This window comes from Argiope bruennichi, chromosome 3 (genome assembly GCF_947563725.1).
Source record: "Argiope bruennichi chromosome 3, qqArgBrue1.1, whole genome shotgun sequence".
In the NCBI taxonomy this organism is placed as follows: Eukaryota; Metazoa; Arthropoda; class Arachnida; order Araneae; family Araneidae; genus Argiope; species Argiope bruennichi.
This window is the reverse complement of record NC_079153.1, coordinates 20,656,564-20,674,670: the sequence shown is the minus strand read 5'-3', so window position 1 is coordinate 20,674,670 and position 18,107 is coordinate 20,656,564. Positions and strand designations below refer to the sequence as shown.

The following is an 18,107-nucleotide window of genomic DNA, read 5'->3' as shown; positions in this document are numbered from 1 at the left end:
ATTAATTAAATTAAAAAAGAGGGTTTTTTTTTGAAAAAAAATATACAAAATTGCTCATAATGCATTAAAAAAAATGAATGTTTGTATTGAGTATATGAAACACAAAACGAAATTTTTTATTTATTTTTTTGGATAAAGTAGTCTTTAATGTCTTTTTAAAAATAATTTTTTACAGAAGACTTTTAAAAATAATTTTCACTTATATTCGGAAATTTAAAAATTTCTTCAGGAACGTTTGGATTAAATTAAATCTCATTCCTATAGCATGGATAGAAATCCTTATATAATATATTTTTTAGATGGTTTTTCAATTAAATCATCTTCGTTGCTCTTTTGGATGATCTGGAACGAACTAACCATCCGATACCCATCCAGATCAGTGAGGTAAACAAACATATTTAAATTCTCGTCTTTGTGTTAGAATAAAAAAGTGTACATTAATTTTGAAGGAAACTCTCTTTTTGTTCGATATAGAAAAATTTTATTCGATATACAGAAACTGTTTTTCTAATGAAAGTACTAGATTCCAGAAAAAATTCGATTCATAGATGTTTTCGATAAATAGGGATTTGACTTTATATTCTGTTTATGCTTTGATAATGAAAAGAAATGTCTCAATATTATTTCGAATACTTGTCAGTAGAATTCAAATAGCAGTCATTCAAAAACTTAAGTATGTTCAAACTGAAACTAAGAAATACAGACTTACATTCAAATTTAAGAGAATTAAATTAGAATAGTTTAATTAAATACAAAATCTATCTATTATTTTGAAATAATTGACAGTCAGGCATTTTAGAAATTTTGCAATAGAGACTTCAATGCCTATCTATAACACACATAACGATTGGATAAAATAAATAAAAATACACAAGATAGGCGATGTTCTAACCCCACCGAAGGGGTCTAGGTCTGTCGAATGTATACCTAGACAAGCCAAAATGGCCTCTGACATAGGTATTGAGGAATTCCGAACTTCCGGTATTCGAATTGGGCTTGACATACAGACTTGGTCTTCCCTTGGTGAAGACTCCCAACACTTTCTTCGATCTTTTCCAGAAGGGCCTCATCTTTTCTCTGTTGTCTGGGAGGACAGGTAGATGCCAGCGATAACTTCCGAGGCCACCATCATTGAAGAATGTTCGAACCGAATCATCACTAGCGCCTTCGGGAGGTTCAACAGGTAGCAGGTTGTTGCTAATGATTAAGTAATCCTCTGGAGGTGGACTGGAGTCGTAGTCATCAGGATGGAGGTGAATGCTTTGCATTAAACAGGTGAAAGTTGCAGCAAGGAGAAGATATCCAGTAAAGTGCATTTCTGGAAAAAAATAGATTTTCTGTTATTGAAGAAATAAATATTCAGATTTTAATGGCAGAAGTTTATATAGCAAGAGAAATATATGTTTAGCTTCCTAGAGTAGCAATTAGATTCAAAGTTAGATACTATCTCATTGCCAAGCTGGCCAAACTTTTGCCAAATCGCCAAATGCCAATTATCTTATGGCAGAAAACGAAGTTTCATTTGCAGAGGCCATTTGTCATTTATATGGCATAAATCTGATTTTAACTAAAACTTTCGCGCATATCTTCTAATAAAGGTGTTATCCCAGAGAATGCCTTGCATGCCATGGGCGTATAATAATACAAAATATTAACTTTTGGCGGAACTATAGCATTTTTTACTGAATCTATTGTGTAATCCTTGGCGAGTTATTTGTCGATTAATCCCTGACATACGGTTAGGAGTATCCAAACATCGAATTTGTGTTTTAGATGCATTTTTCCCAACGGATTGAAACAAAAATTTGACACAGAACTAAAATTGTAGCCACAAAATCCTGTTCTAAATATGATACATTTAAATCATTATGTCTTTGAGTTATCACATTTACATGTTTCTGAAAGTAAAGACAGACCGACAGTCAGTCCCTTGTTGGATTTAGCACAAAATTTGAAAGGTGTCTAGAGAATATATGTTTATTCTGTGTATCGAATTTTATCTATCTAGCTATCTTTATTTTGTAGTTATCTTGTTAAATAACATTCGAACAGCCAGACAAATAGACATCCTCTCAGCGAACTTTGCTTAAATTTTGATAGAAATCTACAAATTTGGTATAAAGACAGTCTATCAAATTTCAATCTTCGAGGTCTAAGCGTTTTTGAGTCATCTTTGTCGACAGACAGACAATTTTCAAAAATCTGTTTTCAAACACAAGAAAGTCTAAAACGCAGAGATTCGTCAAAATCTCAAGTTCAAATTTTTTGACGATTACTATACTTTCTCCATACTATATGAACAAGGAAGTAAAAAGTGTTCAATTTTATGTGTTGGCAAGTTTCTGCTTGATAAAAATTAAACCTTATTATAAAGTGCATCTTGTGAGACGTAGAAGATTAATACGCTATAAATGCCTTTTCATTTTTCGCTTGCCCCCTTCCCTCTCTTCTCTTCCAATTTTGGAAAAAAAAATTAAACCTTATTATAAAGTGCATCTTGTGAGACGTAGCAGATTAATACGCCATAAATGCCTTTTCATGTTTCGCTTGCCCCCTTCCCTCTCTTCTCTTCCTATTTTGGAAAAAAAAAATTAAACCTTATTATAAAGTGCATCTTGTGAGACGTAGAAGATTAATACGCCATAAATGCCTTTTCATTTTTCGCTTGCCCCCTTCCCTCTCTTCTCTTCCTATTTTGGAAAAAAAATTAAACCTTATTATAAAGTGCATCTGTTAGATATTGTGAGACGTAGAAGATTAATACGCCATAAATGCCTTTTTATTTTTCGCTTGGCATTGCGTAGTTGCCCCCTTCCCTCTCTTCTCTTCCTATTTTGGAAAAAAAAATTGAACCTTATTATAAAGTGCATCTGTTAGATATTGTGAGACGGAGAAGATTAATACGCCATAAATGCCTTTTCATTTTTCGCTTGGCATTGCGTAGTTGCCCCCTTCCCTCGCTTCTCTTCCTATTTTGGAAAAAAAAAATGCACGTCACATGTTTTTCATTCAAAAAAAAAAAAAAAAAACGAAGAAAAAAATGCTTTGATCATGTTTTTGATTCCGAAAAAATGAGAAAATAAACGATCACCTGTCTCTTGTAAGGCATATGTTTGAAATATCATTTTCTTGCTCGGATTTTTTTATATAAAACTAGTTAACTTCGCCCCCCCCCCCCCTGCGAATGAAAGCGAGCAGGGGAAGTTCGCAGATATTGTCCAGTATTGTACGCTATATTCTTCAGTTCCTTTTAGCAAGTTTTTAAACTCATCTGTTCATTGGTTCAGTGCTGGAAACTTAATTTTTCCATAATTAGGAATATATTTTCCGATCTGCAAGCTTCTAATTCAAAATTCAAAGCCCTATAGTGAGAGCATTCTTTTCTTATATCTCAAATATTTAAATATTGAATATATTTTCGCCAACTTTCGCCAATACATTTATCGCCAACTTAGCTGCTTCACGATCAGTTTTTCTTTTCCAATTAGCATCGGCTCGGTCTTTCTTCGTATTTTAATTCATCTGATATCGCTGGACGTCCCACTACTATTTAAAAAAAACAATGCAAAGTTAACATGTGCATTGTTTAGATATTCAGATGATTGCTAACCGAGAAACAACAACAAAAAAAAAAAATCCGTTACTCGTTTATTTGTTTGAATGAGGGGGATAAAGGGATTTTTAGCTACAAAGGCTGTCATCCCAATCCGTTACTCGAAAAACCGGAAATTTATTCATTAGTGTTGCCAAAGACGCTGTGTCTAAAAGTAGAATTAACAAATAACATAGTTGTAAACTCGTTTGTTGTTAATTTGGTGTTAATTAAAGCTTTATTTTCTCTTTTTTGTAGTCATTTTACCGTGAAATGCAATATAAATACTTATTATGACGTATAGTAATTTTGATTGAATGTTTCAACAATACTGTCAAAACAAACCTCAAATGTCATAGGTTATGTGACTCGCTATCTACCAATCATTTAGCGAATAGCATATTCTCACATATTTATTTCATTTTATACAGATATGTACTAAAAATTGCAATTTTCTAGATTTAGTTTGTAATGAGAGTTGACTAAGTCTTTTCAGTTTGAGCTTTTGTCAACATGATGACATGGCGTTGATTGAAGCTAATTTTTCTTATGCACACGTAACGGGCTTTTGCAAATCAAATTTAATTTTTTTTTATTTTATATCAAGTATCTTGATAAAAATTATCCTTAAAATATTTTTTGAAAATTAATTAAGAATAGAGGAAAAGAATACACACACACACACACACACACACACACACACACACACACACACACACACACACACACACACACACACACACACACACACACACACACACACACACACACACACACACACACAGTTTCACTATTCATATATATATATATATATATATATATATATATGAATACTGAAGTAAAAATCAATTTTTTATTGCTATACTTTTGGAAGTTATCGCAAAAAAAAATAAACCTCAATTTTGAATGATTTTTAACTAATTAGTATAAGAATTTCAAAAAAAAAAAATCGCCCTTAGATTCACATTTTCAGCTTCCAAAGTATGTATCTGCCATGTTTGGTATCTCTAAATCAAATGGTTTGGCATGAAAAGCGCCAACACATTGCCACAAACACTTTCATTTTATTATAAGTGGGAAAGACAAGAGAAAAAAAAAGCTGTTAATTTTACAAAGTGTAAAATTAATTAGCAGTTCAATAATTTAGAAATTAATAAAAAAATTCCATCTTTTTTTTACAGTAACTTTGGTGTAAACTATTCCTCAAGATATATTTCCATACCATCTGAAAATTTAAAATTGGGAATTTTAATACCAATTTTATTTCTGTGCACTTTTTTCAATTTTTATTAATTTTTCAAAATGTAATATATTATTGAATAGATAGCAAATGAATATAAAATAAGTACATTAATAAACATGTAGTCGCTTTTAAAAATTGTTTGGTTCCATTGATATTTTTTTTTTAATCAAAAAAAAAATATCAGACGATAAAAGGATTTCGTGTATTATACTATTTTATAGAAAAGTAATATCTAAATTTAAAACGTTAAACATGAAATTTTTTAAACCCTAAGCTTTGCTAGTTTCAAATAAAGGGAATCATAATTCAGTATCTTTCTAAAACGCTGGAGACCTCATCTTACGTATTCGAATAAAAAAGAAAAACATTTTAAGTATTAAGGGTAGGATTTTTATGTAATCGTTAGACTGCCTGCTGATATATAAATCGAATCGCTATGCAGGAGTTGATATCGTGCTGTGTCATATAGAGATGTCAATTTGTAAGTATTGATGGATTGCTTATATCCGAACCCTGGACAATTTTATTCCTTTCTTAAAGTTTCCTAGAATTTAATAATAATTCATTTTTTTAAATTGTTTATCGGTTGGAAACTATCTGTAAATTGAGTGACCGTCATTCAAAAGTTTTTTTAAAACGCTCATAAGGACAAACTATCTATAGTTACCGAATTTTGCATGCAATTTATTATATCTCCTGGAATATATTCAAAAACAAAATTTCTCAATATGGCATGCATTAAATAATAAAAATTTTAAAAAATTGACTAGATTTTTATTTAATTAAATTTTTATCAGAATTATACAGTTTTCTCTGGAATTATATTATTACAGATTAAAATTTTAAGGACTACTTTTCAATGATATCATTTTTGTTGACATACTATTTATTTAATAAAATTTAAAAAATATTTTAAAATATATTTTTACATTTTATTTTAAAATATATTTTTCATTATTTTAATTGTCCGATTAATACTCACATGAATTTTGATGCTGTGAAATATATTTGTTACTGTGCCAATTATCGATGTTATATTATTGGGCATAAATTTTTAAAATAAAATAAATTTAGACAAATCAATATTAAAATGCAAAAGTCAAATTAATCTTTATCCTGCTTAGGCCTGGAATTCCGAATTTACATTATACTTTTCCTTATGTTTTATGGAAAATGTCTAAGAATTTTTGACATTTTAAAAACATATCTTAAAAACATAAAATTTTTTTTCGTCTTGAGAAAATATAAATATAATTTTAAGATTCCAAATAGTAAGGTAATGTTCGTCTCAATTCCTCATATCAATTAAACTCAGAATTAAGCGATAATTTGGTTTTTCTCCAGTACAAATGACACTCCGATGCTATAAAGAATTCAAGTTCCCTTTCTTCCTTTCGCTTCTCTCCTAAATTATTACATCCTATGATAAATATCAACTATTTCAAACTTGTTTTATCTTTGGTATTAAATATTACTTTGCGATGATCATGCTGTTTGCAAATTGAAATTAATCTTAATGTTAGAATAATGGGTAGTACTCCAATAAAAGTTCCGCCCCTCGTTTTAAGTTGTGGTACAAACTATTTTCAAGGTCTCAAAATCTAATGTAATCATATAAATCCATTTTAAACTAATATTATAAAGCAGATCAAATCGTTCTAAATAATTTTAGGAAATTCTTTAAAAAAAGGTACTGTTGGCCGCTAATCTATTTTAAATTAATCTATTCAATCTATTTTAAATTAATATTTTAAAGCAGATCAAATCGTTCTAAATAATTTTAGAAAATTCTTTAGAAAAGGTAATATTGGCCGCTAACAAATTGATTTGAAATTCGCTCACCTTGAAATTGATGATAAGTAATGTAACATAGCGAAAATAGAATAAATATTTTTATTTGATATCTAGTACGTGCTAACGCGTTTTTGGTAGTATCAATGTGCAAATTCATTATTTCGAATGATATTTTCTTAATTATATAAGATATTTAATAATATGATGCAGGAAGTAAGTTATTGTTTGTGACATTTTCCATTTTATCATTAAAATTTTGAAAGTTTAATAAATTGTGTTATATAGAAAACTATCAAAACCTCTGGTACTTTGCTATTTTTATGAAGTTGAATTATTAAAGCCTAATAGCATTTGGATAATGACATCGAAACATTTATATTATCATCTCCCATCAAAATTCCTTCCTGTCTAAGATAAAATATAGAGGTCATTTGGGCATTCGACATGAATTCTCTTCGACGAAACAAACAACATATATCTTTTTCTGAAAGGCAATTATTCCATCTCGTTCGCTTTTCAAGCAAAATTAGGTTGTTGGAAATAACTCGCCATCATCAAATGAATTGTCTCCAATGAGCTAATTACAAGGAACGATATTTCTTTTACAGGCTAATTTGTTTCTTTTTGTTAGGCATTTGTCACCTGATAGTTTATTCATTTTTACTTTTCTGTAGAGGAAATATCCAAAGGGAAAAAATTGTAGTCATCGAAGAATTCGGAAGCGAGTTTGTGATTAATTATCACACTTTAGACTTTAGGAGGACCGAGAAGCAGATTTTTTGAGATTTTGCATATCTGCACCCCCGGGGGGGGCACCTCGAAATGAGGATGAGATGCTGCCGGCATGGTGGTTGGATCTCGCTACCCTGGAGTGTACTCTAATAGGTGGGGGATCTGATTCCTCCCATCGATGACGGGACTTACCTCCTTTGGGGAGGGTTGTACCGTGGCCGGTGACGGCCCTTAGGACTCAACCACAGTTCCCGCCAATGTTGCTGTTACGGCGGTCCGGTCATTCAGTTTTTATGGTTTAAATCTGTGTGCCTTCGTGGCGGGTCGGAGAGTTGGATGACTGACTGACTTATGTATATCTGCCAGTTTGTCAATCTGAGAAAACGTTTGCTCAAAAAAAAATTCAGATAGAGGAATAAAACTTGATGTGCGAATTATAAGTCAAATTAGTAAATGTCTATCGAATTTTGAATGAAATTCATTCAATGGAAGTATGTTCTGCCTGGCTGTTCGATTCTAATGAGCTCAATAATTACAAAACTTTAAAACTAGATATATAAAATTTGATGTACATATTCAGCGTTTAAAATATAGTTACGTATTCAATTTTAAACTAAATACATCAAGGGGTTGACAGTATATCAGACTGTACTTTTAAAAGAATGCAAATGCGATGGGTGAAAAACGCAATAGAATTTCATACTCAGTTTTAGCCTTTTGTATCAAATTTTATTCTTAAACCTTCAAGGATGGACCATCTTTCGATCTGTAGCTCCGTATACGTTTAAAAACCCGATAATGCGAACCCAACTAATAAATGAAATTAGTACTTTTCATTTAATCGGGAGAAGCGAAAAGTTGTTAATAATTTAGACCTGCGCTTAAAAATAAAAACAAATTAAAATGAAATCTACGATCGCAAATTACAAGTTATCATGTCAGAACATTATTATTTTTTAAGTACTGGTTAATGATTTGTCATTAAGTTAAGTTAAGTTAAGTTTAAACCGGTTTGAAACCATCACGAGACTTCTCTATCAGTCTCTCTCTCTCTCTCTCTCTCTCTCTCTATATATATATATATATATATATGATAATTTTTTTACTTTTCATTTTAAATTTTTCCAGCTGGCAAACAAAGTTTTGGATCTCGACCGATTTTGAGATGAAATAACAGCTATGATGCCATAGTTCTACGTCAACCTTTTAAAAACGCATCTGCTGTCAAAGAAGCATACGTAATAATAATGCAATACTGGTAAAAGCAGGTCAATTTTTTAAAAACGCATCTACTTCCACAGAAACATACATAATAATAATGTAATACTGTTAAAAGCAGGTAAAACATACAAGCGATTAAAAGGTGATGATGGAAATTGCCATTTATGCTTTATTCATTGCTACACGCTTTCGAGCTTCAAAACCCCGTAACCAAAACAACATCATGTTCTCACATGATAGTAAATAAATAATAAATAAAAACGTGGACCCCAATTAGTTGTAGTGTTAGGTTTGCATGCAAGTTGGCGCAGGTACTGGGGCTTTTTTTTTTTTTTTTTTTTTTTTTTTGCCAAATTTCGGTTTTAATCGATGGGGGGGGGGGGGGAAATCGGGAGTTTGAATATTCAGTTTTGTTTAACAAATTACAAAACACATATTCTCATGTGTTGGATTTGGAAAATAAAAATCTTATAAAAAATGTATATATTAAAAAATGAAAATCCCATTATGGAATGAATGATTGGCAAAAGCAAAAAATTAAATGTTTTGATAGATGAGTTTGAATTCCATTATAGCATTTAAAAATGCTAAGTATTAAATTATATTATTAATACTATCTAAATTAAGAGAAAATATTATATAGAAATGAAACTGATATCATTAATAAGTTTTTTTTTTACTCTTAAAATAATACAAGGACAAATTTTGTATTATAATTGTTTAGGAATACATGGTCATCAATTTCCATTTTTAACTCGTAGCGATTACTTATCTAAGACAGTTAAGCCTATTTTCCACTCAATTAAACTTTCTGTTTTAAAGCCTAATTCTTGATTTATTTTATATTTTTCTGACTGAATGGGCTTTTTGGTGATACTATGAACCTTCTCCTGAGCATTCATAATAATATTTTTCACCTCCATTCATTCGTTGTGTGAGACTTTGAATGCAGTAGTAAAAAAAGCTCAATGAAGAAGTGTGAAATTCATATGATGGTTTGTTTACATTGTATAGGTAATATACACTGCGTAAAAAAAGTAGAAGGACAGTGTCTTTTTGCCAATTAATATCTCTGATTTTCTCCTAACTACCAGATATTTAGGCAGATTTGGTTTAATGACCCTTGTTTTCATTTTAGGGAAAAATTAAACATCTACCACTAATATTATTAAGAAAATTAGTATATATAATTTCCGATGCGTAAAAAAAGTAGAAGGACACTTGCTAATATGTTTAATTTAGTGAGTTGTTCTTTATTTAAATAGTGATTTTGTACTTTGTTTATCCTTTCCTGTCAAAAAAAAATTTAATTTGTTTAAAAGTTACGTTGTTTCTCCGTTCTCAGAAATGCCTAAAGGAATACCTTTGAACGATTTGCAAAAAAGACAAATTTCCGCATATCAAAATGATGGTAAAGGTGTCAGAGAGATTGCTCAATTGTTGCAGGTGAGCCCCAATACAGTTTCAAACCTTATCTGAAATCTTTATAAAAATGGAAATAAAAAGAAGACTGGTAGACCGAAGAAGTTAACACCACGTTATGAAAGAAAACTTCCTCGTGTGCTGAAGAAGAACAAAGGAAGTGTTTCAAAGGTAAGAAATCAGCAGGACTCAATCATGTGACGAAACAAACAGTTTACAACTATATTAAATGATTTTAAAAATTCATTTTCAAAAAACGGAAACATCATCCTAAGTGGAAACAAGCTCACATTGATAACCGTTTAGCGTGGGCTAAGGAGCACATGTCCTGGACTACAAAATGGACTTCTGCGATATTTTCCGATGAAAAGAAATTTAACTTAGACGGTCCAGACGGATATCAGCACTACTGGCATTGTCTGGGGACTGAATGCGAATACTATTCAACACGACAAATGGGAGGAGGGAGTTTAATGGTTTGGTTGGCTGTTGGATGCGGAGGAAGGACAAGTCTGGTTTTCTTAAATGGTAGGCACAAACATACAGACTACATTCAAGTGCTGAATTCCGAGCTTCTTCCTTATGCCTCTGACATGGGGGGTGAAGAGTGGAAGTTTCAGCAAGACGGAGCTTCCATTCACACCGCGACTGGAGTCAAAAATTGGTTCCTAACAAATAATGTGGATGTTTTACCATGGCCAGCCAAAAGTCCTGACCTTAATATAGTGGAAAACATCTGGGCGATGCTAGTTCGTCGAGTTTATGCTGATGGAAGGCAATTTAATTCGCAAACTCAGCTTCGAGAAGACTTTAATGACTTGTGGGACAATTTTTGTCAAACTGAAATTCAAACTCTATACAATTCACTTCCAAACAGAATATTTGAAGTTATAAAGGCCAATGGGAAGACCATTCCTTATTAAAGTCACTATTTTTTCATTCATTATAACGCTGTCCTTCTACTTTTTTTACAAAGTTTCAAAAAAGAGAAACTATTTTTGTTGCCATTAATATTTTATGTTTGAACATCATAATTCTAATGTTAACATTGTATTTTTGAAATATTTGTTAAATGTTTCTAATAAAAGATTTTAGTAAAAATAAAATATTTTTCGGTTATTGTTACAAAATCAAGTGTCCTTCTACTTTTTTTACGCAGTGTATGAGCGAATTATGTACTTCGTACAATTGTGTTTTATCTATTTAAATAAATAAGGAGATCCCATTTGAAATTATTTCTTGTGGAATTTTCAATAACAGAGAGCACACAAATTGTATTGCGTTATCGAACCCTCTGTCAATGTTTTTAATAGAGCCATGTTGTTATGGAACTAGTTTCCATTAGAGAAGTCTATAGACACAATGAACGAAAGAAAACTAAAGCAATTAAAGAAGCATGCATTTAATGTCTGCCAGTTTGACAGATCAGGGTTAGGAAATGATATCTTAACGATTTAATTTGAAATGATAGCTATCGACCAACCGCTATTTTGTCATAAGACTGGTCTCCATTATAAAGGTCCATGCATACAATGAACCAAAGATATGTAAAGTAACTAAAATAACGCGGATTTAATGTCTGTCAGTTTTATAGAATCATAGTCATGAAATAATATCTTTAATTTGAAATTATATATTACCAATATCCTTCGCTAACCAACGCGAGTTCGCAAATTGTACAGACTAAGTCTATGGCAAAGGATACCGACGTGCTCTGATTGGTTTAAGCCTTGGCATCTTTTTGGCAATGTTTTGCCAAAAAGATGCCATACCGAAATATATTTTTATAAAAATAAATAAAATCTGTAAATTTAAACCCCCTCCTCTCCTATTTTTTACGGTTTATATGTAATATTAATCTGGAACACGTATACAGCAGAAGAGATCAAATCATGAAACCTAAATTCAGGAAATATAAAAATAACAATTTATTAAAAATATTTTTTTGTGTGTTTCTTCTTAATATTATTTTGATATAACTAAAAGAATTAGCTATGAAATCACATATTCCGTTAAAGCTTACATATTTATACGTTTAGGGCATTAGGTAATCATGTCCCCATATGTAGTTGATGGGAAAGTAACAAACGTGCAGCAACAAGTTTCAATGACTGCATAAATTATCTAATAAAGGAAGGAAAATCATAGAAAAATAAGAATTATTTGATTGCTGCATCATATGATGAGTAATTACTTTCATATAGTTTTTATACTTCTGTGCATAAACAACATTAGTTACTTGTATTACTAGTATTATTAGTAATATTTATTATTATTATTAATTAGTATTAGTAGTATTACTAGTAATATTTAGAGAAAACAATTATATTAATAAAAATTAGATCGTGTTGATATTCACTCGTATCTTCCATAAAACTAATGAAAGGTACAAGGTTTGGGCCAAATAAGCAAAAACTACACTATTATGAGTGCAAAACATTGCCAAAAAGATGCCAAGGCTTAAACCAATCAGAGCACGTCGGTATCCTTTGCCATAGACTTAGTCTGTATAATTTGCGAACTCACCTAACCAACTGGTTGCCGAAGACGGCTAGTTATTAATAATAACCGATTAACCATCTTGACCATAACTGTAAATACTTTCATGATTTTTTTATATGAATATTTTATATCAGACGAGGTTCTTGGAATAAATATTTTTTTTCTTTCATGTAACCTTGCATATTTCTGTTATATTTTTCCTGTTGATCTTTAAGGTATTAAAAACTTAGAACGAATCGACTCATCTGGGTTTGAAAAAAAATATTGATTACTTACTTATCTTATAAAATAAGGTTAGGTTAAATATGGTACATTAGAAAGTAAGAGTCATTATTAACGAGTAAATTTTATCCGGCACTAAACAATTAATTGCGAATTTTATATGATTACTTTATCTTTCCTAGGTTACCGATAAATTCTTTTCATCAAAACGAAAATTATCAGAAATATATTGCAATTGATTAAAATATTTTTCCCCATTTATTATACTCGAAACTATTTGACCCAGAAGGAACTATCAGAAAAATAAAATAGCGTTTCTACTTTTGGAAAGCAATGAAAGGACAAATTTAAAAACATCATCTTCGGAAATCTTAAGTTAATTAAAGCTTCGTGAATGAATAAACGAAAACGCTGATATACGCTAGCTTAAACTATGCCAAACATTTTTAATTACGCTGATTTTTCATAGGCTTATGTTATTTCGGTGTTTCCTCTCAAGAAAAAGAAAAGAAAAGAAAAAAAAAAACTTTTCGGAAGAGATAAACGCTCCTCCTACAACTTGGATCCATCGATTTGATTAGAATCTTTAGTTTCAAAGGAGATTCAACTCTTTTTATTATAAAAAGATCTTTAGTTATATTAGCATATTATGATTGTTAAAAAAAATATTAACTGTTATGTAATTGTTTCATTTAAATACCACGGCGCCTCTTTAGAGTTGAAAGAAATCCAGATGCAATCTATTTTAGCAATTGCCATTTAATTTCTAAAAATTCAAATCTATTTATTCAATACAGCACGTTAGGAAAGAGATAACATTTGATCCTGGTAGATTTAGCTCGGATTAAACTCATATATACAACAACACAACAAAAAAACCTTTCATGTAACACGAATTAAATTGACATATAATTTATATATTATATGTTGCAAGAACAGTAGATATTCTAATATCATTCCCAGCCAAATTTAGTAATATTTCAATTAGAATGAATTTTCGAACAATATTCTTAATTTTATAATAATTTAAATCTTTTAATCAAAAATAAAGATTTTTAACATATTATAACTTTTAATACAATCCAATAATTTTTTTCTGTCGATTATATCATATCTAATTTCTTATGTAATTGTTCGATTTTTGATTAAAAAAATGTTGTTTTCTATATTTTATTGCTATAAAAAAGCAGTGTTTAAAATATTTTTAATCATTATTTTTTGTCTTAACTATATTTAATTATGCATAATTAAAAATATCAGTGAAACTAACATTCGTTTCTCAAATTAATATCTAGATGCCGTTGCATCGTTAAATTAGTTTTTCAACTAGATTAATATAATTGATGATTAAGAGCTCTAAAGATATTAAAATATTCGCTTGTCATCGTGAACCAATAACATTACAAAATTTCAGAACATCACTAAAGACGAAATGAATGAAAATCGGTTGCAATATGCCATCCATATAAATACGAACATATGAAATTAAATAAAAGCATTAAAAAAATATTTAAATCAGTAATTTACAACTTTTTGATAGGATTGCACTATTGTATAATGTTTAAAAATTTTCACATTAAGAATATTATTCATTAAATACTTTTTTTCTATTCTTTTCAATATAAAAGATTTTATTTGTAAAAAAAGGAAAATTAATTTATTTCAAAGTTAATTAAACTTATAACAATACTTGTTAATTTCTTTGCGAAATTGCCTTTTGAAGTTTAAATCGTGGAAACGATTTATCCATTTTTTCCCCCTTGCTTCTAAGGAGAAATACCTTAATTTTTTATTTATTTATTCTTTTAGAAAAATTTAGAGATTTCCATTAATTAAACTATGATACATAATATACTTTTTCTGACACATATTCTATGCTTTTATTTATTTATTTTGAAATTAAAAGTGACTCAGTAGTAATAGATAAAATCTCTTCTAAATGATTCAAAATGCAGTCTTTGAATAGCGTTTAATATCTTTTTTTGATTCTATTCATTTAATAAAACATTTTCTTCATAATCTTCTTTAAAGATAATTAAAAGCTTTATACTCTTAATTTGAGTAAATATTTGAGTATATAATGGAATTCTAACATATATTTTAATGCTGTTGTGACTTATTTATGATTTAATCAACTTTCATGAGTCCGAATGCTTTCAAACGGAAAACCAAGCTATTGTTATCTTATCTCAGTTCATTGTTAGTTTCCTTTTTGTTTTAAACATTGGGAATTGATCAATGAACTATAGTTAACGAATATGGCATTATTTTAATACTTTCTAGACAATTTTTTTAAGGTTTTTATACGCCTACTGTTTCGATCTGTTTGATAAAGATTTATGCGTGGGTTTTCAATAAGTACAAGTTGCAATAGCAAAACAAGCGAATTTAAGATGTAAATTTATTCACAACAACATAATATGTAGTAAAATTAAATAAATCATTTTCAATTTGCATTTTATTAAAAGTGTCATACAAATTAAAACGGGCATTTAGAAAGGTCATTGACAAAAAAAAAAAAAAAAAAAAAAAAGGAATTCTGATAAAAATTGTTTTGATTTTTGGTAATTACAGCCTTTTTTATTTTCCTCCCTAATTTTCATACCATAAATAATTTTTAAGAAGTTTCTAACCCCATTTGTTGACCATCTTGTTTGCTTTGAATGTTTAAATTTTTTAAGCTTATTAACTATTTTCTCACTATTAGGCTATTAATATGGAATGAATTTATTTATAAATTTATCTTAGTGTTTAATGATTAAAAAATATGAATTTAATCGAATCAATTTATTTACTATAGATTACTGTGTGGGCAAATTAAAAAAAAAAATGTATGTGTTCAGGAATATAAACGGGAATGAAAATGATACACAAAGAAAGTAATTTTTTCATCTTCATCTATATCTATATCTATATATACTTATAATAAAGCTCAATGTGTGTGTGTGTGTGTGTGTGTGTGTGTGTGTGTGTGTGTGTGTGTGTGTGTGTGTGTGTGTGTATGTTGGCGCTCTACAGGCCAGACCGTTTGACATACAGCTACCAAATTTGGTACATGTATACCTTGGAGGTTAGGAATGTGCACCTGGGGTTTCTTTTTTCGAATTTTTAATTAGAATTTTAATTATTAATTAAAAACTAACTTTCCCGCCAAAAAAATCTTCCATTTTCCCCACCGCCAACTTTTCCGCCAAAAAAATCTTCCATTATCCCCAGCGCCAAACGAGAAAGGCTTCAGTTTTTTTTTTCTTCCAACAGTAATGAGGCTAGGGTTAAAATTTTTCGGCGGTATATTTCAATCGGTTCTGTTTATTTTCTTAATGTTTGATGCATTTAAAATTAAACATTGTTAATGAATCAATCTTTCAGATTCATTCTGAAGTACTTTTGAATTAAAATAAAACAGAATAAAGGAAATTAAAAATTTATAATCCGCATAGCGTTACCCCAACTGGCGTAGAAAAAATCACGTATTTGCGTTACGTAACCGGCGAAGAAAATTCACGCATGCGCATTCTGTTCTTATTGTTGCCATGACAACGGTATCAATGGATGATTTAAATTATTTTTGGGTTAGTTGCATGCTTTTGTAAGTAAATTGTATTAATGTTAGTTATATATTTTTTGTATATGCTTATAGTTTTAAGTACATCGTTTTTTAAGTAGTTTTTTTAAAACCTGTTTTCAACCGTTTATTTTAAACGATTCGTTTTATTTTCTTAGTGTTTGATGCATTTAAATTTAAACATTGTTAATGAATCGATCTGCTCATAATGAATCTAAGAAAATTTTGTTGACCAACTCTTGAGATATTACATAAATTTAAAAAGATATTCTTTAATGCCCATAAAGTTTAAACGCTGAGTGACTCTATTTTCAGTAATCAGATTATAAAAAAATGCTTTGTTTCAGTAAAAAATATTATTATATTAATTGAAGATAAATTCTTTCCACTTTAATTTAAAGCATTAATTCTACCGTTTTCAACCGTTTATTTTAAACGATTCGTTTTATTTTCTTAGTGTTTGATGCATTTAAATTTAAACATTGTTAATGAATCGATCTGCTCATAATGAATCTAAGAAAATTTTGTTGACCAACTCTTGAGATATTACATAAATTTAAAAAGATATTCTTTAATGCCCATAAAGTTTAAACGCTGAGTGACTCTATTTTCAGTAATCAGATTATAAAAAAATGCTTTGTTTCAGTAAAAAATATTATTATATTAATTGAAGATAAATTCTTTCCACTTTAATTTAAAGCATTAATTCTACCGTTTTCAACCGTTTATTTTAAACAATTCGTTTTATTTTCTTAGTGTTTGATGCATTTAAATTTAAACATTGTTAATTAATCGATCTGCTCATAATGAATCTAAGAAAATTTTGTTGACCAACTCTTGAGATATTACATAAATTTAAAAAGATATTCTTTAGTGCCCATAAAGTTTAAACGCTGAGTGACTCTATTTTCAGTAATCAGATTATAAAAAAATGCTTTGTTTCAGTAAAAAATATTATTATATTAATTGAAGATAAATTCTTTCCACTTTAATTCAAAGCATAAATTCTACGGGTGCTAACAGAAAATGAGAGAGATACATATTACATTATGACTGAAGGCCTTTATAATATTATGAATGAATTATATGATAATCAAAATTTGAAGTTTTAAAATATTTTGATGAAGAAGCTATTAAAGTAGAAATAGCATAAAATATTTAATTATTAAAATTTTAACGAACATTAAGATTGGCTAACCGGCTGGTCGCCAAAGGCGGCTATTTAATAATAAAGATGACTATGTAATGAGACTGGAGAGATGAGAGGTTGAGGCTTGTTTGAAAGGGTCACTTATGCAGTGAGCGGAACATATGTAAAGTAATTAAAATAAAACGACTTCTAATAATTGGCAATAACATGTCTATTCGATTTAAATAAAATTAAATGTAACTAATATTTTTGGCGAACAACTAGTCGCCAAAGATGAATATATATCTTTTTTCGGTAGGAAAAGGACTCGATAGCGTCACATAACATTTACAAGAACTATTTAAAAATCTTTGAAAATTAAACGATACACCCTACAATATTTAAAACAGCGTCTTAAAAAAATAAGTATTTACATTTTAAGCTGGCATATAAAATACTTTTGTGCATTTTTTTTTTCATAAATTGTAAGTTTACTGGTCTTGTTAGAAAGGTTTACATACACAATAAGCAGAGCGTATGAAAGAAATTAAAATAATACTTTTATAGCATCTGACAATTTGAGGGTATCATAAGCATGGAGTTGTACCTAAAGATTTACTTGAAATTAAATATAGCAAATATAGTCGGCAATATGAGATCATCCTCATAGTCGACTAGATTTCAG

The 18,107-nt window shown here is 29.5% G+C and overlaps 1 protein-coding gene across 1 annotated transcript in view; it reads right to left on the bottom strand.

Annotated features, from left to right (window-relative positions):
• Positions 1 to 874: 874 nt before the first annotated feature.
• Positions 875 to 18,107, bottom strand: part of LOC129963847 (uncharacterized) — a 37,867-nt gene continuing 20,634 nt past the window's right edge. Inside the window, exon 2 of the mRNA XM_056078423.1 lies at positions 875 to 1,318. Coding sequence (XP_055934398.1) covers positions 888 to 1,316 — 429 coding nt within the window. The 5' untranslated portion in view covers positions 1,317 to 1,318 and the 3' untranslated portion in view covers positions 875 to 887. The remainder of the gene's footprint in view (positions 1,319 to 18,107) is intronic.